At 45.1% G+C, this 24,775-nt stretch overlaps 1 protein-coding gene across 2 annotated transcripts in view; it reads right to left on the minus strand.

The window, feature by feature from the left end:
* The window catches only part of INSC (inscuteable homolog (Drosophila)), a 272,831-nt gene that overhangs the window by 165,907 nt on the left and 82,149 nt on the right, over nucleotides 1-24,775 (minus strand). For both annotated transcript variants that reach the window (XM_019552259.1, XM_019552260.1), the window contains exon 2: nucleotides 23,298-23,392. In XM_019552259.1, coding sequence (XP_019407804.1) covers nucleotides 23,298-23,392 — 95 coding nt within the window. The remainder of the gene's footprint in view (nucleotides 1-23,297; nucleotides 23,393-24,775) is intronic.

Raw genomic sequence — 24,775 nt, forward strand, 5'->3', positions numbered from 1 at the left:
TTCGGAGAGATTTGGAAATATTTGGAGATTTGAACATAGACACAGCTTTAAATGTTTTTTCTGTATACCTTTAGATAGCAGGGGTTCATGAGTGCTGCAATGCGGGTGCTCATGGAGTGTCCCACAGAAGCATGGATGGCTCCCCAGCATGCTGCTCAGCAGTCCCAGAAGAGGATCAGAAGCACTTTGGTCCACTTCCAGGTCCACTAGGGAGTGCTCCCCCAGCTCGGTGACTGGTGCTTCCTGGGTCTGGTTGGGGCACCCAGGGTCCCCCTCTGACCAATCACCGACCCGGGGGGGTGCAGGGGGACCCCCCCAGCGTGGTCCCCAGAAGACCCATAAGTGGACCAGAAGTACTTCCAGTCCACTTCCAGGTGCACCACTGAGCATGTGGAGGGTTCCCCCCCTGCACTCCTGTGGGATGCTCCATGTGTCCCAGCATCACAGCAATCACGAGCCATACCTGGTACCTTGAGGTATGTAGAAAAACCTTTTAAAGCTGTGTCTATGTCCGAATCACTGATTCTCTGAATCAGCAACAAATCTTCAGATTAAGATTTGTCCAAATCGAATCAGGGACAGTGATCTGAATCAACATATCAAATCACTGTCCCCAATTTGGGCCAAATCTGAATCCAAATTGAACAGGGCTTGCTTTGCACACCCCTAGTGGCCAGGGGCCCCTGTGTCTGGGAACCCTGTCTGCTGAACAGAGCTCCCAGCTGAGGGGGCCTATGTGTACCCCTGAGCCTGGGAGATCCCAGCTGATACTGGCTCCCAGCTGTGGAATTAAATGTCCCTGGAGCTGGAAGCCCCACCAGCTGACAGGGATCCCAGCCCCACCAGCTGATACAGTGTCCTAGCCACAGGGGTTCTCCATGCATTCCTGTAGCTGCAAGACAGCAACTGATGTGGTGTCCTAGCTGTGGGCTGAGAGGCTGTGCAGACACAAGTTATTGAAGCCACTCTGTTTCAAAACCTCTTCATCTGAATTATCATGCAATGAGGGTTCAGATTTTTGATGGATTGAGCCCTTTTAAAACACTTTTCAGCTGTGCACTTCAGTTTGGTCATGGTTGTAGAGCACTTTCAGGGGCCAGATCAGGTGAAAATTGCCACTTCTGTCTGTACCCAATGGGATCTGAAGCACAATCCCACAATCACACCTCCTCCCATGAATATGTGGAAGCACAACTGTAGATCACACATCAGATGCCATCACACCTTTACCTGCACATATAGAGGAGCCCCATGAGACTGCTTCTACAAATCCTTGTTCACATGAGTATCACTGGGACTATTCATGGCAGCATGCTAGTATTCACTTTCTGTGAAAGTAGTTACTTAACTGAATTGGGAATGTTTAGATGACTTACAATATGGACAGAAAGAACCAAGAACCATTGCCCAAAACACATTGGAAATCTGAAGTAATTTTTTTAGAATTGTTAAAGAGTTCAGTTACTGTATTTACTCAACTCCAAGATGAGGTTATTCTCCCCCATTTAACATGGTAGGGGGAAGCCCTTCATCTTGGAACTGAATTCAAGGCAACAGCAGGGATGGGCCGCTGCTCCAGCTCCAGCTCTAGCTCTGGCCCCAAAGCCACAGCTGCCTGCCCCCCACCCCCACCACCATTGCCTCCAAATCCTGTGCATCTCTCCTCCGCAGAGTCAGGCCCCCTATCCTATTTTCCCTTCCCCCCGGCCCACCATCTCTCCCCCCCACACTGCATCTCAAGACCCCATCCCTGCTTCCCCCATCTTCCCTCCCCCCATAAGCTCTTCCCCTGACCACCCCTCCTCTCACCACCTGCTTATTTTTGCTCTATGCTAACAAGCTCAGTCCCCTCTCCAGCCTGAGGCTCAGAGCACAGAGTACAGCCCCAGCCCAGCCCTGTAGCAGCAGTGCCAGCTCCACACTGCAACTACAGGCTGGGCTGGGTCTATGCTTCATGTACTACAGGCAGCAGCACAGATGGAGCCTGCTTGCACCAGTGCAAGAGTAAAAAAGGGACAGAAGGTAGAGGAAGAAAAGGGCACAGGCTAGAGGAGGGCAGAAGCTGCACAATAAGGAGACAGGCGAAGGGGATAGATGGGGAGGTACAAGGTGGGTAAATGGGAAGGTATAGGTGGCAAGGGGCAAGCTGCCTGCCATTCCCATCATCTGTATGTTACTGCCTGCCCCCTGCCACTGCTTTCCCTGCTGCAGTGGTGGTAGGATAAATTTAAGATGATTCTCTAAGCACAGTAAATATCGTACTTTTTCTTGCTCTGTTACTTTCATGTGTCAAAACCAAATAAAAACTGCAGACACAGGTATCAGAAAGATCCAAACAACATGAAAAACTTATTCTTCCATAATGTTTTCATCCTTTTCAAAAGCAAGAGAAACCTAGAAATCCTATAAGAAAACTTACGCTTTTAATGTTTTTCATGAAACTTCTAGCCCAAAGTCAAGCATCTAATATTCTGGACATTTATCTCAGCTGATGCAAAACTCCAGCCTTTTTTTATTTGGCCATTAATATTTTGAGTGACAAGTACGGATCTGGAGTTCTCAGCTCTTTTAGGATGGGACAGAGAGGTGGAATAACTAACAAGAAAAACATTTCTCTGAAAGGTATATAGTTAAATAGATATAAGCAAAAACCCAACAAGAGAGATCCTAGTCTGTGATGAATTGGTGACTCTAGACTGAAGTCAATGCAGGTATGTTCACTTATACCAATTGAGGAACTAGCCTAAATTGTTTAAAAACAAAAATCAATAAAAATTCACTTCTCCCTTCAATTAATCATGTTTAAGTTCCCTGGTAGTTTTGATTTCATAACCTGTTAGGTTCCCTGCCATCCAGAGAGTATTTCAGACTAGACAGAACCTGAATTTCTAATGTTGGACAGAAACAAAGAGGGACTTTTAGAAAAATAAATGTCTGTATTAATAGAAAATAGGGAAAACTTGTCCTTTTCAGGTCATCTTCACATTAGTCTTATTTTCCCCTGAGAAAGCTTTCATATGTTATATTAAATACCAGAACTTGTCCTTTAAAATGAAGTATTCTAAAAAGCTGTTGGATAACTCAGTATGTGAAAGTGTACTTTGAGGTTAATCCAGTTTTATTTTTGCTCAGTTTCTTGGCTGGTCTCTTATAGTATAATGCTCTGAGTCAAGATGAGTGGTTGGAACAAATAAATGTCTGAAGAAAAACTGTCAATAGGGAATATGAATCTATTTAAAAATAAATCATTGCTGGATATTTGAAAAGCGTTCTTCAAACATTTTAGTACTTTTTAGGTGAGTCTCGAGAAGCTTAACTGTGCATTAAACTAATCTCAATTAATTGAGTCTACACATGCACAGGACTTACTGCACAATAAATTAGGCTAATGTGCCATTTGCTAATACCAGGAAATACAGGTACTAGATTAATGGTGTATTAGCTACTGTGCAGCAGCACACATATAGATATAATTTGCTCCCAGTTAGCCCAGACACCAGAGGGCCTGCTGCTGCCTGGCCAAGCCCTGATGCAACAGGGAGCTGTGCCAGCTACATGGGGCAGCTGTCTCCACACCAGATGGGGATCAGAACCTGTCCCAATCCCCATGTGGCCAAAAGAGCTGTCCTGGCTTCTGGGACAGCTCTCACCTGCACTGTGGAGATAGGGACCAGCATCCATTTCCATATCCTCTGGAGCCTAGGGCTGGTACCCAGGGGAGCCTGGAGCTCCCACTGGCTGATACAGGAGAACAGAGAAGGGCAGGAGCAGCCCTGGACTGAACTGCTCTTGTCAGAAGCAAATTTACTCCCAACAGGCACATGTGAACATGCATGAAGGGACACAGTTTAATTCAGGTGCCTTAACTGCAAATGTAGATGTGCCCTTTATGGAACAAAATCCTACTTTTTGTCTTAATGAAAAGGCATTCTGAAGGTCTAAACCAACTATAAAAATTCACTATGCCTTAAAAGAAAAGCAAGAGAGAGAAACAGTGGGCATGTCTACATGAGCTGCTAAATGCACCGTAGACTACTGCACATTAGCATGGCAGGCAAAAACTGTGCTAATGCATTGAATTAGTCTACTGTGCACTACATCACAAAAAGCACACACAGGCCCTGCTGTGCATTAGTGCCAATTACGGCTCATTAAGTTAGTACCTGTTATTACAGTTACTAAACTTAATGTGTCGTAATTAAAGTGCATTAATGAACATGTAGACATGCCCAGTATGAATGAAGTGCTGGTCTGGACAGCACCTGTGCAGCCTACAACCAAGTCCAGTGACACACAAAAGGTCCAATGGGATCTTATCCCTGTTCTCAACAATCATACCTCCTGCCATACCGCATATTCCATACCTTCTACTTTTCAGTGCAAGCATGACAAGTACAGGATCCAGATCCTGGGCTTCTCCTGCACTAGCAAGTTGTAAAACACTTTTATATCTAGCTTGCCATTTTACAGCACTGGTGCATGTGTAAGCACCCTTGCTATTTATGCTGTGATTAACACATGGCATAAAAGTAACATATGGGGGGGCCCAAGTAAAATAATAACATGTCATTCTCACTTGTACCTGGAAAACAGCTGCAAAAGCTCAGGTTGTAAAATTTGCATCATATTTTCCGTATCAATTTCATAAAAAGCTGTTAATGCTCTGATACACATACAAGGGGAAAAAACCTCTCCTTTTAAGTAGACAAAGTAAGGCCTGGAATATATTTATGTTTTATTTAAAAGACACTATTGCAAATATAATGCTTCTGAAAGCAGAGTTGGTATTACAAAGCAAAAGCCTTTATATATCCAAAGAACACAAAAACAGCATGAACAATGGTTATGTGAGGAAAGATAGTGTTGTTAAAGGTACTGGATTGGGACATAAAGAAAACTGGATCCAATCCCCAGCATCCTGCCAACCTGCTATGTGACTTCAGGCAAGTTATTTAATTTCTCTATACCTTAGGTCCCCACCACTACAAAAAGGAATGACAGCAGTCCTTCCCTTCAGCAGGGTGTTGTGAGGGATATGACTGAATCATGTTTGTGACTGGAAACAAAATATATTGTTTTGAATAGTTTTGCCCCAGGTTGAAATATCTGAGTGTGCAGTAGAAAGGGGTTGTTATCAAAGTTGCTAAATGTCAAATACATACCCACACACTCTACAGAAACAGGAAATGGTAGCATCAGTCTTGTGGCTCCCTCTCCCATTTTCAGTGTTATGTCGGAGATATGATGCTCATTACACTAGTTGCATATGTTATGTTATGTGATTAAAAATAAGCAAAATGCTTACATTTAAATAACTATGAATAAGTTGTTACAAAAGAAAACTAAGGAATAAAAACTGTAGCAGAAGTATAACAAATAGTTACTTCAGTTTACTATCCTTTCTGCACAATTCTCCAGGGAGATCTTGCAATAGAGACTGGATCTTTGATGAGAAAGAATCTACCTGAGGAGTAGACTCTGTCTATAAAAGTTAAACATAAATGATTTTTGTTCCCCAAGTCAGTAATTAGTCTTTTCTACTATATTAGATAACTAAAACAGTTTACAGACAGACAGTAGAGACAAACAGACATTTAAGAATAAGTCAATCAATTGTCTTACCATGAATAACTTTAATGGTTTATAAATAAATAATCATAACTAAAACCTACAACCTGCAGAATAGATGTTACTCAGTTAATTACTCAGTTAATTATCTGAAATTATTTGAGGCTCTTGCAACAAGTAAATTAATAGCAATGAACAACATTAATTTCAAACAAATCCCACTTTTTCCTTGGTTACTGGGAACAGTTTATTATTATTGGTCTCCTTTCCAAGAATGCATAGTACAGTGCTTGACAGAAGAAACTGTAATTGCAACAGCATTTCAATATCCAATTAAAATATTTTCATGAAAAAATTTAATCTGATCTCTTCACTCTGTTTTTTCAAACTCCATCTCACAAGTGATGCTGCAGTCCCAGTGATGTCCTCAAGCTGCAAAAGCAGTACTGGACTGAAAAGCTGCTTTTACAGCTGCAATATGGTTTCTTTGTTGCTCTTAGCTGTGTGTTACTGCTATTTGTAGAGATTAAATGAATAAGCTAAATCAAGACAGTCAGGCAGTACTGGTGTTATGGCATAACTGTGCATAAGTGGGCACACCTACACAAGACACTTAACTGCACAGTAGCCTAGTTTACTGTGCAGTAAGTGTGCATATCTTATTGCACAGTAAAAATCACTAATTGTGAGTAAATTTGCTACCTGCAAATTTGCAGGTAGCAAATTCACTCACAATTTGTTACTGCACAGTAACGCACATGTAGATGCAGCCTCAGAGCAAATTTGTTTCCAGATCAACCCTGTCCCTAGGAGGCCAGCCTGAGACTAGCCCCAGAGCTCTAGGCTAGGAGCACCTACCCTGACAGCTGTGCAGCCTGAGCCCCAGCCATGAGGCACGGCCAGCCATGTCACCACTGGCCACCAGCAGTCCCAACTCCTCCCCGGGATGGAGGGGAGGGGGAGATCCTACCCAGGCACCCTCACACCACACCCCATCATCTGAGGACACTGCCTGGAATGGTATGCTGTTGCCACCCAGCAGAGCCACCAGCCATGCCACTCCCCGCCACATGGTAAGGCCCCACCTTCCCAGGCCATCCACAATCCTCTGGTTCCAGGTCCCTCCTGCTCCCCACAGCATGCAGAGGCAGGGAACAGTGAAAAACTTTACTGAGCTCATGCCCCTGTGACTAGGTGGGCATAGGCCTCACATGCCAAAGAATGTGACAAAATGGCACCGGCAATGTGTTCAGCTGTGGGGGATAGCGACATGTAGCGCAGCCACAGGTAGTTCTCCAGGCAACAGTGGAGGTTGTGGGGCAGCCCAGGATTGCCCCCTGCACCATCAAAGCTCAGGGTCCTGTGCCGGGTGTGCAGGTGCATCTAAAGCACCATGGCAATGAGCAGCAGCAGAGTGTAGTGGGTTGGGCAACCCCTGGTCCATGCAAACATCTCCTCGCGCAGTACCCACAACACATGCAGGAGCAACACACTCAGGGCACAGTGCTGGCATGAGGAGGACTAGTGCCAGGGTACCTCCCTGGAGAGGCCCCCTGTGGGGTGGGTGGGGGTGCAGGCAGCTCCTCATCCCAGTCATCTTGGAGCCCCATGCCCCCCGAGCCTTGGCACCGTGAGCAGGATGGCAGCACAGCAAAGCAGTTTGCCTACAGGAGGAGAGGGGGTCCAGTGAGGTCTGAAGCTGCAGCAACAGTTGCTGGCAGAAGCCTGGACTCTTTCGGCCTGGGAACAGAGTGAGGGAGACGGGCTACCAGCAGGCAGCTCTGAGCGGCTGGCCTGCCCCTGGGGAGTGAGCGGGGATGACAGTCTCATCCAGCAGCTCCCTGAACCTGGATGGCTGAATTACTATGGTCCCTGGGCACCCATGCATGCCCAATCCTCGATCTGAGGTTAGGCAGAACATAGCCCCTGGTAGAGAGCATCTTATCTGAGAAATGTTGCAAATTCTCACAGACAGCTCTCTCATGGCTCTGCAGGTCCCGCAGCTGCATGGATGGGGAAGAGGGCCCCCTTGGCAGCCAAGATGCAGGCTTGGGGTTGCTGCCACCCGTAGCCAGGGCTCTGTGGATGCTCCAGTTCCACCAGAGGTGGACCCAGGACTACACCATCCTCCTGGACCAGCTGGTGACAACATTGAAGGACCAACTGGAGGACATACAGGCCTGCTGAGCAGAGGACATCACCCATGAGGACATGTAGGAATGGCATGGGACCAGAAGGACTGGTAGTTCTGGGTGCAGCTCCTGGCCCTAGAGCGTCAGTGGGTGGAGGCACTACAGGAGCAGAATGCCATCCTGGCCTGGGTAGTGCAGGCCACAGACAGCGACTGCCAGGTACTGGACACCATTCTGGCCCTGGCAGTTGCCTTTGTCCCACCTGCTGCCCTGTCTGGCCCCATCTGCCCCATGGCAGCCATGCACTGCCCAGCAGCAGTCTCCCATGTGGACCTGGGAGGAGGTTCTGCACTACCTCCAGCAGCCAGAAGCCCCTGGTTTGGTCTCCACCCCAGGTCCACCACCACCCAACCCACCCTACCTGGGCCCAGTGCCACTGCTTGCCCCTGTTCCACATGAGCACAGAGATGGAGCTGCCTGCAGTGAGGCCAGGACCATATGCCAGCCCTGCTGGCCCTGGACACTGGCTGCCAGAGGGGGAGTCACCCACACTGGGGGACCACCGATTGTCATCACCCCTTGGTGAGCCCCCACCACCACCACCAGGCTTGCCATAGCCTACACACTCATGGGGGGAACTGTCAGAAGCTGAGGTGCTGGTCACCTGTCCCAAGCTCTGCCCCAACCCTGCAGCCTTCCACCCCAGGATGGCAAACACAAAGCATATTTTGTAAACAGTTTGCACAGGGAAGAGAGTGTTTTATTGTTGGTGAGTGAGGTGAGTAGTGGAAGGGCTCTGTTTGTTGGGGAAGGATGGGGGGATCTGTTTGCAGTGAGGAGAATAAAAACTTGTTCTTGTGAGAAGTGGTTGCAGTGAGTGTGGTGCTGGAGGTGGGCAGTGGGGGAGCATCAGTGGGCATAAGTCCAGGCTGGCTACAGCAGGGAGCACAGGAGATGGTGGTCAGCCAGCACCTCTTGCACCTGGTGCGCTGGCCCCCACTGGCAGGTGTGCAGCTCACCCAGGGCTTTGGTAGGGGGGCCCACTGCTGTTGGTGCCACCACAGGAGGCACTCCCGCTGCCAGGCAGCCTCCTCCCAGCACACCTGCTCCACCCAGGTCTCACAGATGTTATGAAGCATGCAGATTCTGACAATGACCCAGGGTAGGTTATCCTCGGTGAACTTGAGGCAGGCAGTGAGGGAGTGCCAGTGACCCTTGAGATGGCCAAAGGTGAGCTCCACAAGGGTATGGGTCCAGCCCAGACAGCAGTTAAAGTGGGCCTGGTGGGGGCCCAGGTGGCCGAAGTAAGGCCACAAGCCAGGGCCAGAGTGGGTAGGCAGGGTCCCCGATGAGGGGCAGGACCACCACAGCACTCACCTGCCGATCTAGCCCCCCAGCCACTCTGCACCAGGGCTGGCAGGCAGAGTTTCAGAAGATATGGGAATTGTGGGCATTGCCCACCCAGCCGGCACTCACATGCATGAAGGAACCACGGAAGTCCACGATGGCCTGAAGCACCATGGAATGAAAGCCCCTCCAGCTGTAGTAGGGGAAGTCCCCATGGGGCAGGTAGGTGTTGGGATTGTGGGTAAACCCCACTCAAAACCCCAATGCACTGTGGGAATCCCAGGGCACAGAACCCCACAACCACTGCCAGGGGGTCATGCACATGGAGCATGTGCCCCAGCACATCTTGGAGGGAACCATACACCTGAAGGATGGCCTCCCCAACTGTGGCCTTGCCCACCCCAAAGAGACAGCCCACACAGTGAAAGCTGGCAGACATAGCCAGCTTCAGCAGGACAAGGACCAGCCAGGTGTCCACAGGGAGAGGTGGCCACATGGCGGTGTCCTGCCACTCCAGGTGTGGCTGGAGCTGCTTAAGGAGGTCCCAGAGAGTGGCCTGGGTCATCCTGAATGCCTCCAGCCATTGCTCATCACCCCAGATCTGCTGGACAATGTGCAGTCACCAGTCCTAGCTGACCCAGTAAGCCCAGAGGTGGTGGGGCTGGAGGTCCAGGAAGGCAAGGTCAGCCTCAGCAGTGGCATCCAGCAGCACGTCACTAGCATCCCTGCCCTGGGAATGGCCAGCTGGACAGGGTCCAGGTGATAACTGTATGGCAGCAGTGGCCCTGAGACGGCATGCTGAAGCCAGGCTGGCAGTTGCTGCATGTGGGGGAGCCAGGCAGGCCCAGACAACCATGAAACAGCCAGCACAGCAGGCCAGCAGGAGTCCAAGGTGCTGGTTGCCACTGCCAGGGGCTGAAGCAGCAATAGCATGGGGAGACAGAGGCGGTGGGGAGAGACCTGCCACATGCTGCCCCTGCACTGTGCATGCTGCTTCTGGCCAGGGAAGTGGATGGCTAGCAAGCAGAGAGTGGAACTGGTTTTTCAAGAAAACTGCCAGAGTCTGGAGCTCCCCATGGTGGCAGCAAGGGCCAATTGCAGGGCTGCAAGAAGTGGCACCAGTTTGGTGCTAAGACCAGCAAATCTACTGCCAAATCCCTGCATGTGTAAACAGCCTCCCGGGAGCATTTACTTGCAAGTAAACTAAATATGAATATGGTCTCATAGGGATAACAGAGACGTGGTGGGACTCCACCCATGACTGGACCACAGGTATAGATGGCTATACCTTGTACAGGAGGGACCGTGTTGCAAGAAAGGGCAGGGGTGCAGCTCTCTATGGAGCAATATACTTCCCTACAAGCAGAGATTGGCAGTCAAGAAGGGAGACTCAAGACCCTCTGGGTTGGAACATGGGGAGAACGTGACGAAAGGGATATAACTGCAGGAGTCTATTACAGACCTCCTAACCAAAAGGAAGAGCTTGTCCACAAATTCTCTAGGGAACTGCATGCTCTCAGTGCATGGTCATCATGGGTGACTTCAGCCACCCTGCCATCTCATGGAAAGAGCTGTCAGCCAAATCTGATCAGTCATGAAGCTTCCTCACTTGCGTTGACAAGCTCTATTTGACTCAAGAAGTCTACGGGCTGACAACAGGTAAGGCACTGCTGGATCTGGTTCTGGCCAAAGGGGATGATCTAGCATGCAACCTGAAGATTGACGGGAAACTAGGTGACAGTGATCATGAGTTGATCACTTTCTCTATCCATTGCAAAGCTGGAAAATCAGTCAGCAATGCAGAAATCCTCAACTTTAGGAAAGTTGACTTCCACAAGCTCAGGAGGTTGGTTGTCAAGGCTCTGAGAGATCATGATCTGACAGGAATGGGAGTACATGATGAGTGGTCACTCTTTAAGGATGCAATCCTAAAAGCAGAAGAGAAGTCCATTCCAGCCCATAGGAAAGGTAGCAAAGGGTTAAAAGACCCCCTTGGCTCAATAGGGAACTCATGGACCTCCAAAATCTGAAAAGAGCAGCTCATAAGGGGTATAAGTCAAGAAATACCACTAAGGAGGATTGTCCAGCACTGGCCCGCACCTGTAGGGAGCCGACCAGAAAAGCCAAGGCTGAAACCAAACTGAAACTGCCTATGGAAATCAAAGACAATAAAACATCCTTCTTCAGATATACAGGAAGTCAGAAAAAAAAAAAGGGTAACATTGGACCCCTGCTGAATCAAATGGGACAGCTGACACCTGACACCCAGGAAAAACCTAATCTCCTCAATGATTACCTTGCATTGCTTTTCCACCAGCTCAAGGGGATCACCCTGCCTGACAGGATGCAGGATTACCAGGGTATGGGTTATCATACACCTATAATTGGTGAAGATCTTTTGAGGGAACACCGTGAGAGGCTGGACATCCACAAGTCAGCTGGCTCAGATGGAATGCACCCAAGAGTGCTAAAAGAGTTGGCTGACATCATAGCACGACTAACAGCAAGGATATTTGGGAGCTTGTGGCATTCAGGAGAGGTTCCAGAAGACTAGAAGAGGGCTAATGTGGTGCCAATCTTCAAGAAAGGAAGGAAGATCCAAGAAACTACAGGCCAATCAGTTTGACCTCAATCTCTGGAAAGATCTTGGAAAAAATTATCAAACTGAGACCTCGAAAACTTTACAGTCCAATGGCTGGGGAACTGGCTACATGACCAGACCCAGAGAGTGACAGTTGATGGAACGGAGTCAACATGGTGACCAATGGTGTCCTCCAGGGTTCGGTACTTGGCCCACTACTCTTTAATATACTCATAAATTATCTGGATTCAGGTGTCAGAAGCGGACTGGCTAAATTCGCAGATGACACCAAATTACGAGGAAGTGCGGTCACACTAGGGCATAGGCTTGCAATTCAGGCCAACCTGGACAGGCTCACAAGGTGGCCGGATCAAAACCTGATGACATTCAACGCAGAGAAATTCAATGTGCTCCACCTTGGGAGAAAGAACCCACCTCATACTTATAGGCTCAGCAGTACTACACTCACTAGTACCACAACTGAAAGAGACTTGGGGGTAACGATTGATCACAGATGAACATGAGCCACCAATGTGACACTGCAGCCAGCAAAGCAAATAAAACTCTGGCTTGCATCTACTGATGCATCTCAAGCAAGACCCAAGAGTCATGCTCCCACTTTATTCAACCTTGGTGAGGCCACAGCTCGAGTACTGCTTCCAATTCTGGGCCCCACACTTTAGAAAGGACATGAAGAACCTTGACAGAGTCCAGAGGAGAGTCACATGCATGATTAGAGGTCAAAAGTGCAGGCTTTAAGAGGAGAGGTTGAGAGCCATGGGACTCTTCAGCCTAGAGAAAAGAAGGTTCAGGGGGCACCTGGTGTCATATAAGCGGTATGCATTAGGAACTGGGAGAACATCTGTTCACCAGGGCACTCCAAGGGAAGACAAGGTCCAATGGTCACAAACTGCTGGAAGATTGTTTTAGACTGAATGTAAGGAAAGACTTCTTTACCATCCAAGTCTCTAAAATCTGGAACATACTCCCCCCACAGAAGTGGTGCAAGCACTCTGGCCCCTGGTGCCTGACCTACCTGCTATCTCTCTCTGGCACCACCTCACCTCCAGTCTCTCATCTGCCACACCTTTAATGTTATCCTTTGGTTTACTGAGGAGGCAGTCTCTGGGGTCAGCAGTAGCCCCACTCATTCCTTTGCCAGCTGGTTCTGTCTTTGCTGCCACATCCAAGACACACTTGGGGTCTTTGCTTCCCTCAGGACATTTCCCCTTCAAGGAAACACCCCCTCAGACCTTCAAGTACCTGTCAGGGCTTCAGCTGTCCAGGCCTTAGCCTCCTTTTTCTCTGGCCAAACCCTTAGCCTTGGTCCACTGTCTGAGACCCCAGCCCCCAGGCATTGGCACCAACTTAACTGGAGCCCCAGGGACAGCATCAGCTTCACTCTGTCAGCTTGGCATGTGCTATACACATGCTCCAGGGTCGGGGGACAGGGGGTAGGGAGGGTTTTAATTACAGTGGCTCCCGGGAGTCACTCTAATTAAAATGCCACAGAGTCTCGTGTTTTCGGTGTCCTGCATTTCAAAATGCTGGCAGGGTGCTTTAACTAAAGCTTGTTGAACAAGCTTTAGTTAAAGCACCCCCACTGCCATTTTGAAACGTGGGACACTGAATACGCGGGATGCTGCAGCAGGCTGGAGAGTTCTAATTAAAACACTGCAGTAGACCCAATTAATTGAATCTACTCCAACACATTCTGATCAGAACACGTCAGAGCACGTATAGAGGCACCCTTTTGGTCTAGCTCCTGCCCCTGATAGTGGGGAGTGCCTCCCAAGTATCCCTACTCGTGGCCTCCTCTTCCCATGCAGCTACAACTCAGTCCTCTGGTTCAATTCAAACAAAAAATAAAAACCCCGACCTACCTGGTCCTAACACAATTGTAAATCCCTCTGGGTCCCCAGGTACCTCTTCTGTGCTGGCTTAGCTCCAGTCAGCTCTACTAGGAGCTCTGTGTCCCGCAGTAGCCAAAGCCAGACTGCCCCCTCCATGGCCAGGGACTGGGCTTATATGCCTCAAGCCCAGCCCTCTATCTCCTGCACCCAGGGCCCAAGTCCTGTTAATTCCCCCATTCACTGTCTGCCCTTTTCTAGCCCCTGGCTCAGTTCACCTGGGTAGCTACTACCTGCTGCCACTTACCCCTCAGGCTTCCTGCACTGACCACCCGCACACCACCTAATAACAGGGGCAGGGGTTCCTTGTTACAGTGGACTCCTAAGATCTGTTTAGCATAGCTATGGGGATGAGCAACTCTACAACAGTCTACAGATCAAACTGGTTGATGGCACCCCTTTAAGCCTTCCAACACGATATGCCTCTTTTCATCCTCCCAATAAATTTTAATAGGTTAACAACTAGAAACAGTGAATAGCCTGAACTACAGTTCCCATGAGACAGTATAGGAGAATAATGAAATGCAATTTAATATTTAACTGACTCAATAAAATATTTCAAATTGGTAACTTCAAAATGACAGGTTTTGCCATTTCCAGATTGATATGACATACCGTGTATGATCATAATTTTTAAATATTTTGTTTCACAAAAAGAGGGATTTTTTTAAACAGTAGTTATTGCCCCAATTTGAGACAAAAATAAAATGTTGAAATATTGGAGTCATCTGTGAAATGGAAAAAATTGAATTTCTCAGAGTTTTATTTCAAATAGTTTTCCAACTGTTGACAGACATCTTATGACAATGAATTCATTCAACCAATTACATGTCATTCATTGAAAACAGATTCCTTTTTTTTCCAAGCCCTTCCACATGCTCCAGTTATTGTTTCTATCTTCTATACACAAATGCTGAAAGTCATCTTATGTACTCCAAGTACATAAGCTTCCCTAAGAGACAAAATGACAACTTTTGATTTGTTGTGGTTTTGAAAAGCATGGTGCTCAAGGCAGCCCTAATGTTGTCGTGCATTTATGTGTGTGTCTGTGCACATGCTCACGCATGCATCTGAAGACTGTTAAATTATTTCAGGAAGTTCATCCTTAAATTGTTTTGCTCTGAACAACTACATTTTCCTAGCAATTGCAGCTGCTTTACATATATGATGTACTTATACTTGTCATTAACCACTCAAAAACAAAATCACCTTTCCACTCTCCAGGAAAATGGGATTCTCTCTCTTTCTGCTAAATCTCTCAATATTATGTTTGGTTTTATTAACCGTAAGCAACAAAGCTTACCTCTAGGTTTCCATGTCCAGGTCTTAACTCTCCGCTCTAAAGTCACCCACAATTTCTTTCACCATTCTAGCATATTTTGTGAAGCCTCGTGTGTACCATTATCTATATGTAGATAGTCACCTATTAGAAAGGGATCCCTCCTGGTTATGCTATTTCCAGTTGTAAATTCTAATTAGTGTTCTCTTGTGTACACACACACACCAGATCATCCAAAAGAACACCAAGAAGGACTAAACTCTTCTTTTGATCCATCCAAGGCTGCCTTACGTGGCATACTTCATACAGGCATAGGCGAATCCATCACCACATGCAACACAATAAATATTTTTATCCAGGTAAAAAGAAACGAGAAGCTTAACTCATGTGCTAGGGATCTAGGCAATATTTTTCAGTTTAGCAAAACAAATATAACTTTATTGGATTGCTCATTGCTTTGATATAGCACACATTTTGTATTAACAGAAAAAATAGGCAAAATGAATTTAAAATGTTTCTTTAGTTCTGTAGTCATTAGAATTAAATGTACAGCTCTTTCAGATTCACAAACCAAAATCAAGTCTTCTTGAGCATCTTGACGGTGTACCCCATACTTCACTGAAAGTTATTTGCACACCTGGATTAGTGTTCACCTAAGTTAATGCTTCCATACCTGATTTAATGTTTTTAGCTAAAGTTAAGAACAGTCTGCAAGGATGTGAAATAGGAGCTATATTACCAGAAGCAACTTACAGCAGAATTGAAAAAAGCTTGATTAGTGGAACATCAATACCATTAAAAAGGGGAGAGGTAGATTATAAATGAGCCGTGAAGTCAAGTGACTCCCTCACTGCTGCCTGAACAGAAATACTGCTGCCACTGCCAGGCAGTTAGCTTTAAATTTTGGGTGAAGCAGGAATCAAAGTGAGGTGCAGCTGCACTACTGTCCCCCATCCCCCAATCTGCTCATGCATACAGACCTATTACCCAATAAAAATACAGATGGGATGGACCAAAGTTTCAATGCTACCATCAAAGAACATTCCTTTGTGAATGCAGTTTTCATATGTTGTATAGCTGTAGTTATATATGTAGATCAAACTACTCCATTTGCCTCGCAAATCTAGGTTCATGCATGCAAAGCTCTGAGGACAGTTTCAAAGACTTGAGTTGAGGTTGTTTGAAAAAAATTAAAAAAAAAAAACAAACCTCAGCCTGAACAGATTATTAAATTACTTTAAGAAGGCTTAGTTGTCCATGTGTTAAACACGACCCTCTTTATCCTGTAAAATTGTTCCTATGATGATAACTATTTCACTGAAGTGATTCTTCACTGAAAGTTCCTTCTGTTCTTCCGTCAAGCTTATACTTTGGGTAAGCCACACCATACGATACCTGGATCTGTTACTGTCCCTATAGCTTATATAGTTCCCTTTGCCAGTCATTTATGTAGCTCTTTATGATTTAGTTTATGTAGGTCCATCCACTGTTACCTAATATACAAAATTACAAGGTAACACCACAGTGTCCACACTGTAAGGCAGCTATGAAAATACATTAACAGACAAGAAAGTCAAAAGATAGAGCAATGTAGTATTCTAGTCAAGTCTAGATAGAATAGAGCTAAGAGCCAACCCTAAAAACATGATTTTCTTAATGGCAGGGGTCAAGTAGATTTTAATTTATATGACAAAAGATTTTAAGCAGCTCCCTTGATAAATTATCTAAACACTTCAGATACAGAGTACATTTTAGAGAGCAGTACAAGGTTATAAATATGCATGGGGTGATCTCATCCGCATTGTTCCTTCTTAGAGCTCACTTCTTTCGTCTAACAAAAAAAGGAAGAAAGTCTAACAAAGGGAGGAAGGATTGTCTTTTGGTTAAGAGACAGAATAGGGAGGCAGGAAACCTGTATTCTATTCCTGGCTCTGCCACAGGCTTCCTCTCTCTGAGCAAATCAGTTTAGATTAAGTCCCACAAGTTTATAAAGTTCATCCTAAGTGAAGTACTCTGATTTTTAGAGGTACGACACTGAAGTTAATGGAGTTAAGTTAAAAGGCACCCAAAATCAAAAAATGTATCCTTAATCTCTCTGCACTTCAGAGAGAAAATACTTATCTAGGTCTCAGGGATCATATGAAATTTAATGTGTTCATATTCATACAATGGTTTGAAATCTTCAGGTTGAAGGTATCATATAATTAAAAAGTTACACTTCAACATTGTGCAATGGCTCAAGATTTAAACTAGATTTTAAATAAGGAGAAACTCCCTGGTCTTGAGAATTCTCGATAAAACACGATTTTTCTGGTCTGAATGCCCCCAGACTCCTGACCTTTAACTTATTTATGTTTAATTAAACTTATTTATGTGATAAATATTGTCCTTTATCAATGTGTAAACACTCTCCAAGGTCACCTTTCATTTTTAGAACTTTTCTTTCCCCTGGATAATGAATGTCTTTTCAACATATACCATATTCCAGGGATGAGACTAAGACAGTGAGTGCCAACATTTTTGGCAGGCTTGGCTCAAATTAGCCCTGCAACTTCCCCAAGTGACACTCCAATTCCCTTTCCCTGCTTCATCTGCTTCTCTGCTTTCTATTACCTGCCCCATCTGCCTCTGTGCTGCATATCCCTCCCCAGTCTGCTGCGTGTCACATACAGAAGGTATCCATGCAACTTTCTGGCCACTCCTGCTTTAAATGCTGCCAGGCAGAACTTAGCCTGAGGAAAAAAAATATAATAAGATACCTTTAAACCTCTTTTTCATCCTTCCAATCCTGGGCTGTTCCGAGTAATAGAGGAATAATTTAGACAGCCACATGGCCCTAAGTTACAGCAACTTTCTTAGGGGGCCATATGGACCACAGCGATGCCCAGAATCAAGATACCACTGACTGCTATAGTCCTACCCTCAGTATGTGACTTTGTCCAAGACTTGTGAGAAAGTCCTCTGAACCAACAATACCTATGCCAAGGAACCTTCCATCAACTAGATACAGTATCTTTAGACAATGATTTTCAACCTTTTTGGACTTGAGGCACCCATCAAAAAATGCCAGCTCTTAGCTTTCATTCATTTTTTGACTACTGAAAAATAATAGAGCAATTGTTCTGTTGCAGAGAACTCAGAAAGACTACAACAGGTCCAAATATTTCTAGCATTTTGGATTCCTAGTTGAAATCTCAGGTTTATCCTATAAACCATGTATAAGTACTTGTACACCTAACAGCACTATTATTGTGTGGCATCCCACCACATCCTTAAAAGGTTCTTAAGGCATCCCAGGTGCCACAGCCCTGTGGTTGAGAATCACTGCCTACGACCTCCTTCATTCCACTCTGAACATTGTGTGTGGCTGTAATGTAAATAGTTTGGTGCTGACACAACAAGGTTCCCCACCTGACTTGCCACTGGACTCCAACCTCCTCACCCGTGCTTCCAGGCTCTCTGGGTCCTTCCCACTCATGGTTATCTTTCCTGCCATGACTTGATGTTATAGGTTTGTAAGGAGGCAGATGCAGGTTTTGGGGTAGGTCTTTGTCTAAACTCAGACCCTTCTGGGCCTCAGCTCACTTTCAATCTGGCTGTGTCCCGCAGCCTGGGGTCCACCGCACCAGGACCCGAGCTTCTCAGGCTCCAGCTCAGCCCTTTATGGGCTTTGGGCCACTCAGCCCCTATGTACACTCCCTTTGCAGGCAAGAGGTTTATGCTCCCCCAGTCTTTGCTGCCAGATACCCAGTCCTCTGATGCATCACAGTCCTCCCTTTTGAAACATATTTGGGCTATTGCCTGCAAGCAACCCCCCAGGGCCCCAGCCCCTAGAAGTGCTCTAAACCAGGTGCCTCTGCTGCACTCCAGTAGCCTCTAATCTGTTCCTTACCACCACCACAGTTCTCCGGTTTAGATATAAATCAAAAGTATGAGCATCTGCTCCCAAACATAAGACTTACCAATGGTAAGTTCTCTTGCTGGAGTTAATCTCACCCCTTAATAATACAAATGCAAAAGGTTCAAAGTACTTATCTCATGCTGCTCACAGCACAGGGTCTCTTCCACCCTCCAGTGGGGCAAAGTCCTTTCCTCCAGGCAGTCCGCTGGAGCTCTGCTTCCTGTGGCTCCTACAGCCAGACTGCCTCTTCTGGGCCAAGTCCTGGGCTTTTGAAACTCTCCCTCAGTCACCCACCCGTCTATTGCTCCAGGCCTACCAATCATGCTTACACTTGGAGTGGGCAGCCATCTTATTTAAGGTTCCCTTTTTCCATTAAGTCTGTTCCAGGGGCTGGCCAATGGGCCTTGGGCTCCCTCCCCCTCTCAGTAATGGAGCAGGGGCCCCAGTACAGTGACATATAAACAAGGCCAAAGCAGGAAGGAGGATGTCACTTTAGGAGCAGATGCCTACTCTAAAATTAGTTATTTTGCATTTTAAAACAAGCAGATTGATTGTTATGAAGAAAATGTCCAAAACAAGTGTGGAGCTATGCCTTTAGCAGGTGAGAAATACAAATGCATCACATGGAGGTTTTTTTTAAATGTACAAACTTTTTCCTTAGGTCATTTTATACTGAAATATTCTGTATTTGCTACACCATTTTGTTTTTGCCATAATCGCAGCAGTCAATAAACAGACAACAAAAAATAACACACAGCATTCTTTTTTACATCTTTTTGTGGTAGTTTATGCTGGTCAGTTTGGGCAACTGTGTTGAGTAAAAGTACTGATATCATGGTTTGAATTTATCATCCAGAAGGGATTGTACAAAATAAATATGATAAAGAATGGTGGTTGCCACATGAGCCTCAACTTAAGTATATACAAAAGTCTGATTTTCTTTAATTATCCAGGGGAAAGAAAAGTAGCTCCCTACTAGAAATAATCCTTCGGAATTATGAAAATTTAAATGTAGTAAAAGTTCCAAAAGAAAGGTGTGAAAAAAATATTTTTCATCGGTCATAGAAGTTTTCAAAAGCTATGCAAGTAACTTCATTACAGAATAGACTGTATACACTTCTAAGGAATATATACCGAAAAGGCTGTAATGAACTGACCATTATTATCAATCTGAAAATGGCAATTATATGAGCCACACTATTTTTCTGTGTGCTTAGAAGAATAATGTTTCATGGTAAGTCTACTGACAGCTTTTGAAAACCAATTAAATTTATCCTAAGGAAAGAAAGAAACTAGGAATATACATCCCCTTCCAAATATTTTTCCAATAAAAGATACATCTGTCACTTTTGATAAGATCTGATCCCAATAAGATAGGAAATATGTTTTTATAACAATGGTTTTCTTTTTTGATTTTTTGTTTTGTTTGTTTCTGTAGGGAAACTGTATATTTCAAACACTGAATATAGCAGTCCAGATGTCAATTAGAAAAGGTAGATCTGACAGTATACTAGAAAACCACTAACATACTGACTCAACCCTCCAGGGGCCTTCCAAGCCAAACTGTGATTTCCCACAAAATCATAAGGGAGAGAGAACAGTGTAAACAACAATTTCAACAACACAGGAGCACAATTTGAGGCCCCAGTCCTGAATTCTGTGTGCAGCCAAAATAATTATTGACCTTACTGGTAGTCGTGGGTGCACAAGGAATGCAAAGTGAGGCCCACTTTATATGCTGTGTTTGCCTATGGAAAAGGATGTTATTACTTAGGAAAGATGTTTAATTTAACGTTCCGAAAACAAAATGCACTTTAAAATGTTTGGTAGGGTACTACAAGATTTAAAAAAAAAAACCCTAAACTCAACCAGATTTTTTTTAATGTATTATTTCTGTGTGATGTATAGCAGTCTCACACTTCCTGCTCATTAACCTGATTCGCAGACAAACAGGAGTGTAAAGCACAACTCTTAAAGATGCACTTCAACTTTAAATGTTTGTCTTTGGGTCCAAGGATCAACTGTTGGCAGCCATTGCACACTTCATTGCACAGTTAAGCTGGGTGACTGGCACTCAAGTTTCAGTGCCTGTGTTCGTCTGAGCCTTTCTACAGCAAAGCCATCCCACAATTGTGCACCCTCACTGTTCTTGCATTCCCTCATGAGTACTGGGGGCATTTCTTATGGTTCTTTGTGCTGAGATAGTTGACTGGGAAGGAATCTTAGTCTATGCCAATTGAAGGAGAACTTGCCTATTTTTTAAGCTAATTGAGGGAAAGGTACTGGAGGATACTTAGTGCTTGAATAGTTTTTCCCCTGTGTCTTCACCGCAGTGTGGATAAACTCCACATTAAGTAAAAGAAACAGTCATGCACCCCTAGCTGAACAAGCTGGCTCAGACTTGAAGCACATTTAAACCCAAGCCAAATGATTTCTGTGAGCTATGGGGAATGCAAGCTAAAACCTAAGTAGGTAGCCAGTTTAAAAGACATAAACTAAGTGCTTGCACTACTGTAGATGACAGCAATCCATCCTCTGGTGGATGTGGTTAGTAAAGCCAGCATCTCTTAAAACCAGTGACTGTAATTTGATTCTCCAAAGGTTTTATAACCTACACTAGGCAATCGTCTCTCCAAAGCAATTGTATTGATATTTTGTTCTCCTGCTGGCATTTTAATGATGAGGGAGGTGTAATTAGCCATACTGGGTGCCTATACACATGCTCTGATACATTCCAATTAGAATGTGCTAGGATGCTTCACCATCACCTGTATTCAATGTCCCACATTTCAAAATGGAGATGGGGGTGCTTTAACTAAAACTCAAATGAGCTTTAGTTAAAGCACCTCCACTGACATTTTAAAATGTGAATATATGTGATGCTGCGATATTTTATTTAAAGCAACTGTCCAAGAGCTGCACTAAGTAAAATCCCCCTCCCCCACCCCAGACCATATGTACAGACACCCATTAATCTGAAGTCAAGTAGAAGGCAGGCAGATTTGCACCTTATAAGCTAGCCAAAGCCAGTGCATGTGTGCGTGAGTGCATGCATGAGACTAATGAAAGTGTGCGTGTGTGTGGGTGCATGCATGTGTGCGTATCTAGGTATCTGTTGGCCTCATGACATAATAGATTATATAAACAGTGATTTATATAAACAGTAATTTATATAAATTAAATGTACATGCCTATCCTATAAAATACACACACACACTGGTTAGTCTATATGTAAGGACCTACCTAAATCACGGTTTCACAGTTCTGCAGATTTCATGGAAACCACGAAATCCAGGGTTGCCCATGAAATCTGCACAAAAAAATAAAAATAAGTTTTTATTAAGTCTTCCCCTCCTGGATGGGCCCTGCAGCTGTTCTTCCTCCCTCCTCCCCACACCCCCACCCCCAGGCTGCTGTGCCAATCAGCAATAAGGGGTGGGGCCAGACAAAAAGCAGCCAGAAGTCAAGAAGGTGGCTACCCCCTCAACTGTCCTTCCCCCTCTCCCCACCCCGGAGCCTCTCTGCCAGTCAGTGCTGAGAGTCAGGGCCTCTCTACCAATCAGTGCCAAGGGGCAGAGCCACTGCAAAATGGATATTTCATACTGGGACAAACCTGCAAAAAGGGCTTTTCTCGTCACAAATGAAGTAGATCCCTATCTAGAAGGTACAACTCTACTATGCTTTCTATTTCAATGATGTATAGAAGAATCAAATTACATTTTTTTTTCTTCACAATGGTCAACAGTCCTTAATAAATGAACACCACAGATTCTAGGGCAGCATCTCAAAGGGGTTTTTAGTAAAACATAGTAAAGTAGGTTTGCTAACAGCTGGGTGACTTGTAATGAAACAGCTACTGTCTACCTCTGCAATTCTGTTCCTGTACTCAGCAGTCATAGCAAATTACAGTAACAAACTTCAAGGTTCTAGCCCAGTGGGAATAGAGAAGTTAATTGTATCAATCATTTACTCATACGGCTATATTATATTAGAAATAACTGAAAACTAAAGGCTGCTTTGGCTGCCAAATGACAGCTGCATACTAAAATAAAACTTAAGCAATCTTTGCAGTCCCCCCATGTGGGGACTGGATTCACTGCAGGTAAATCTCAAGCATTGCAACACCAATGCCTAAACAAAGATCCTTTCATTAGACATAAGATTGTTCTGTTTCTTCCGAGATGTGCACAATGACATTTTGCTAAGGTTGCTCCAGCAAAGAGGTGTTGTCTTTACACATCCTGTAGGAATTTCCAGAATTTAATCACTTTTTTATAGGGCTGGCTGATCTCTTGGAAGGAACTCAAACCATTTGAAAAAAAGAATTATGCTGCACCCAAGGGTACATTAACAACAACACAAATTCAGCCTGATACCTCTGGATGTAGAATCATAAACCTCTTCTGCCTGAGCTACAAGACTGTAACAGGTCTGCCAACATCCATATGAGCCCCAGAGAGACAAGGCACCATACTGAGGTGAGAGTGGATTACACAAGGAACAAATGAAGTTTTGGTTTTCTTCAGATTTTTTCGTTAGGAAATTTGGAATTTGTTTTATGAAAGGTAGCACCACTTACCGCTGAATTGGCAACGAAAAGGACTCAAGGTGGTTATCAATTTGAAAAGCCATATTTATCTCAGTCTGCTTGTGGGCTTCTCCATAGGCCAGACTCTAAAAAAAAAAATAGTTGATTAGCAAATTAAATTGGAGAAAAGTAAGTTGATACAAAAGAGTGTAAAATCTCCCATTTGGGGAATAATAATGACTTTTGTTTATGAAGCAGAGCAATCTATTGCAAACTCAAAGGGCAGGCACATTACATAAAATGTAACTGCCATTCTCTTGAGATGTTTGGATTATTGTATAGCACAGAGCCACTTTTGACAACCATTTTTATTACAGCAGTGAAGCAACACAGGACCATCATCCTGCCTTCTCACAGCTCTTTGAAACAAGTTGCAATCCTGGGGTCCACCACAGGAACTAGACTTAGTAAAATTAGAACACACAAGGCTACATGAAGGCTTGGTTGCAGACAGAATGCAAATGTGTGTTAAAAAAGAAATCACTTAGCAGCATACGAAAACATATTTGGGGTGAGGAAAGAAGTAATTTTTGAAGCACTGCTAAGTATAACAGACTTGGAAGTATTTCAGAAAGGTACCGTTTCAGCCACAACCCCCCTGAACCTCTTCTCCTTCTCCCCACCCCACCAGAAAACAGAAGTAGAGAGATGGGGCTGGAGAGGCAGACATAAGCAGCAGTGGGGGACCTGGAGCCTCTAATGGGTCTGGTGTAAAATGGCAGGGAGAGAGGAACAGCAGGGGATATATATCTGTAGTGGCAGCAAGGACTTATCAGCCCCCCACCCTCAGAATTCTGACTCTCCGTCCAAATCCTCTAAGGCTTTCCTCTCCCACTCAGTTTGGAGAGGTACAGGGGATCAGGACTGTGGCATTCAGCAGTGGATATGGGGCGTGGGTTTGTGTAGCAGCAGAGTGGGGTCTAGCAGGGATCTGGCAGCCCCTCAAGTGCAGGAGCAGCCAAGAACTCATTTAAGTGGGGGGGCACTACACTGGAGCACTTCAACTGCTTTTCGAACATTTCAAAGGGCACGCAGGTTTGTACAGCTGGCCCTCTGAAATATTTCAAAGGCATCTGAAATGTTTCAAAAGTTTCTTCTGTCGGCCTTCTTTGCCTATAGGGACAGAGGCTGGATTAGGACCTTGATGCATAATGGCTGAAGTGTTGCCTTCTTTATTATGGTTCCTTTCCTTTCCTTGAGAAAATTGTAATGTTTTTCAGAACTGTTTTTGTAGCTGGCAGCTGCAGAAAGTACTCTGAAGCCTGCAGGAAATTCAGCATTGTTCCACAGCCCCATGTGCATGTCCATTCTTGGCTTGGACTACAGAATTGAATCTCTGAGGCTGTGCTATCTCTGCCATATAGTCATGAAATGAGAGAGAGAGAGAAAGCAAATTATATCTTCATTCACTATGTCAAAAATAATCACCACTTTTGCCCTTCCATCTACAAGACATTTAAGAGAAGCAA

This window comes from Crocodylus porosus, unplaced genomic scaffold (genome assembly GCF_001723895.1).
Source record: "Crocodylus porosus isolate Cpor-Errol unplaced genomic scaffold, CroPor_comp1, whole genome shotgun sequence".
Lineage (NCBI taxonomy): Eukaryota > Metazoa > Chordata > Crocodylia > Crocodylidae > Crocodylus > Crocodylus porosus.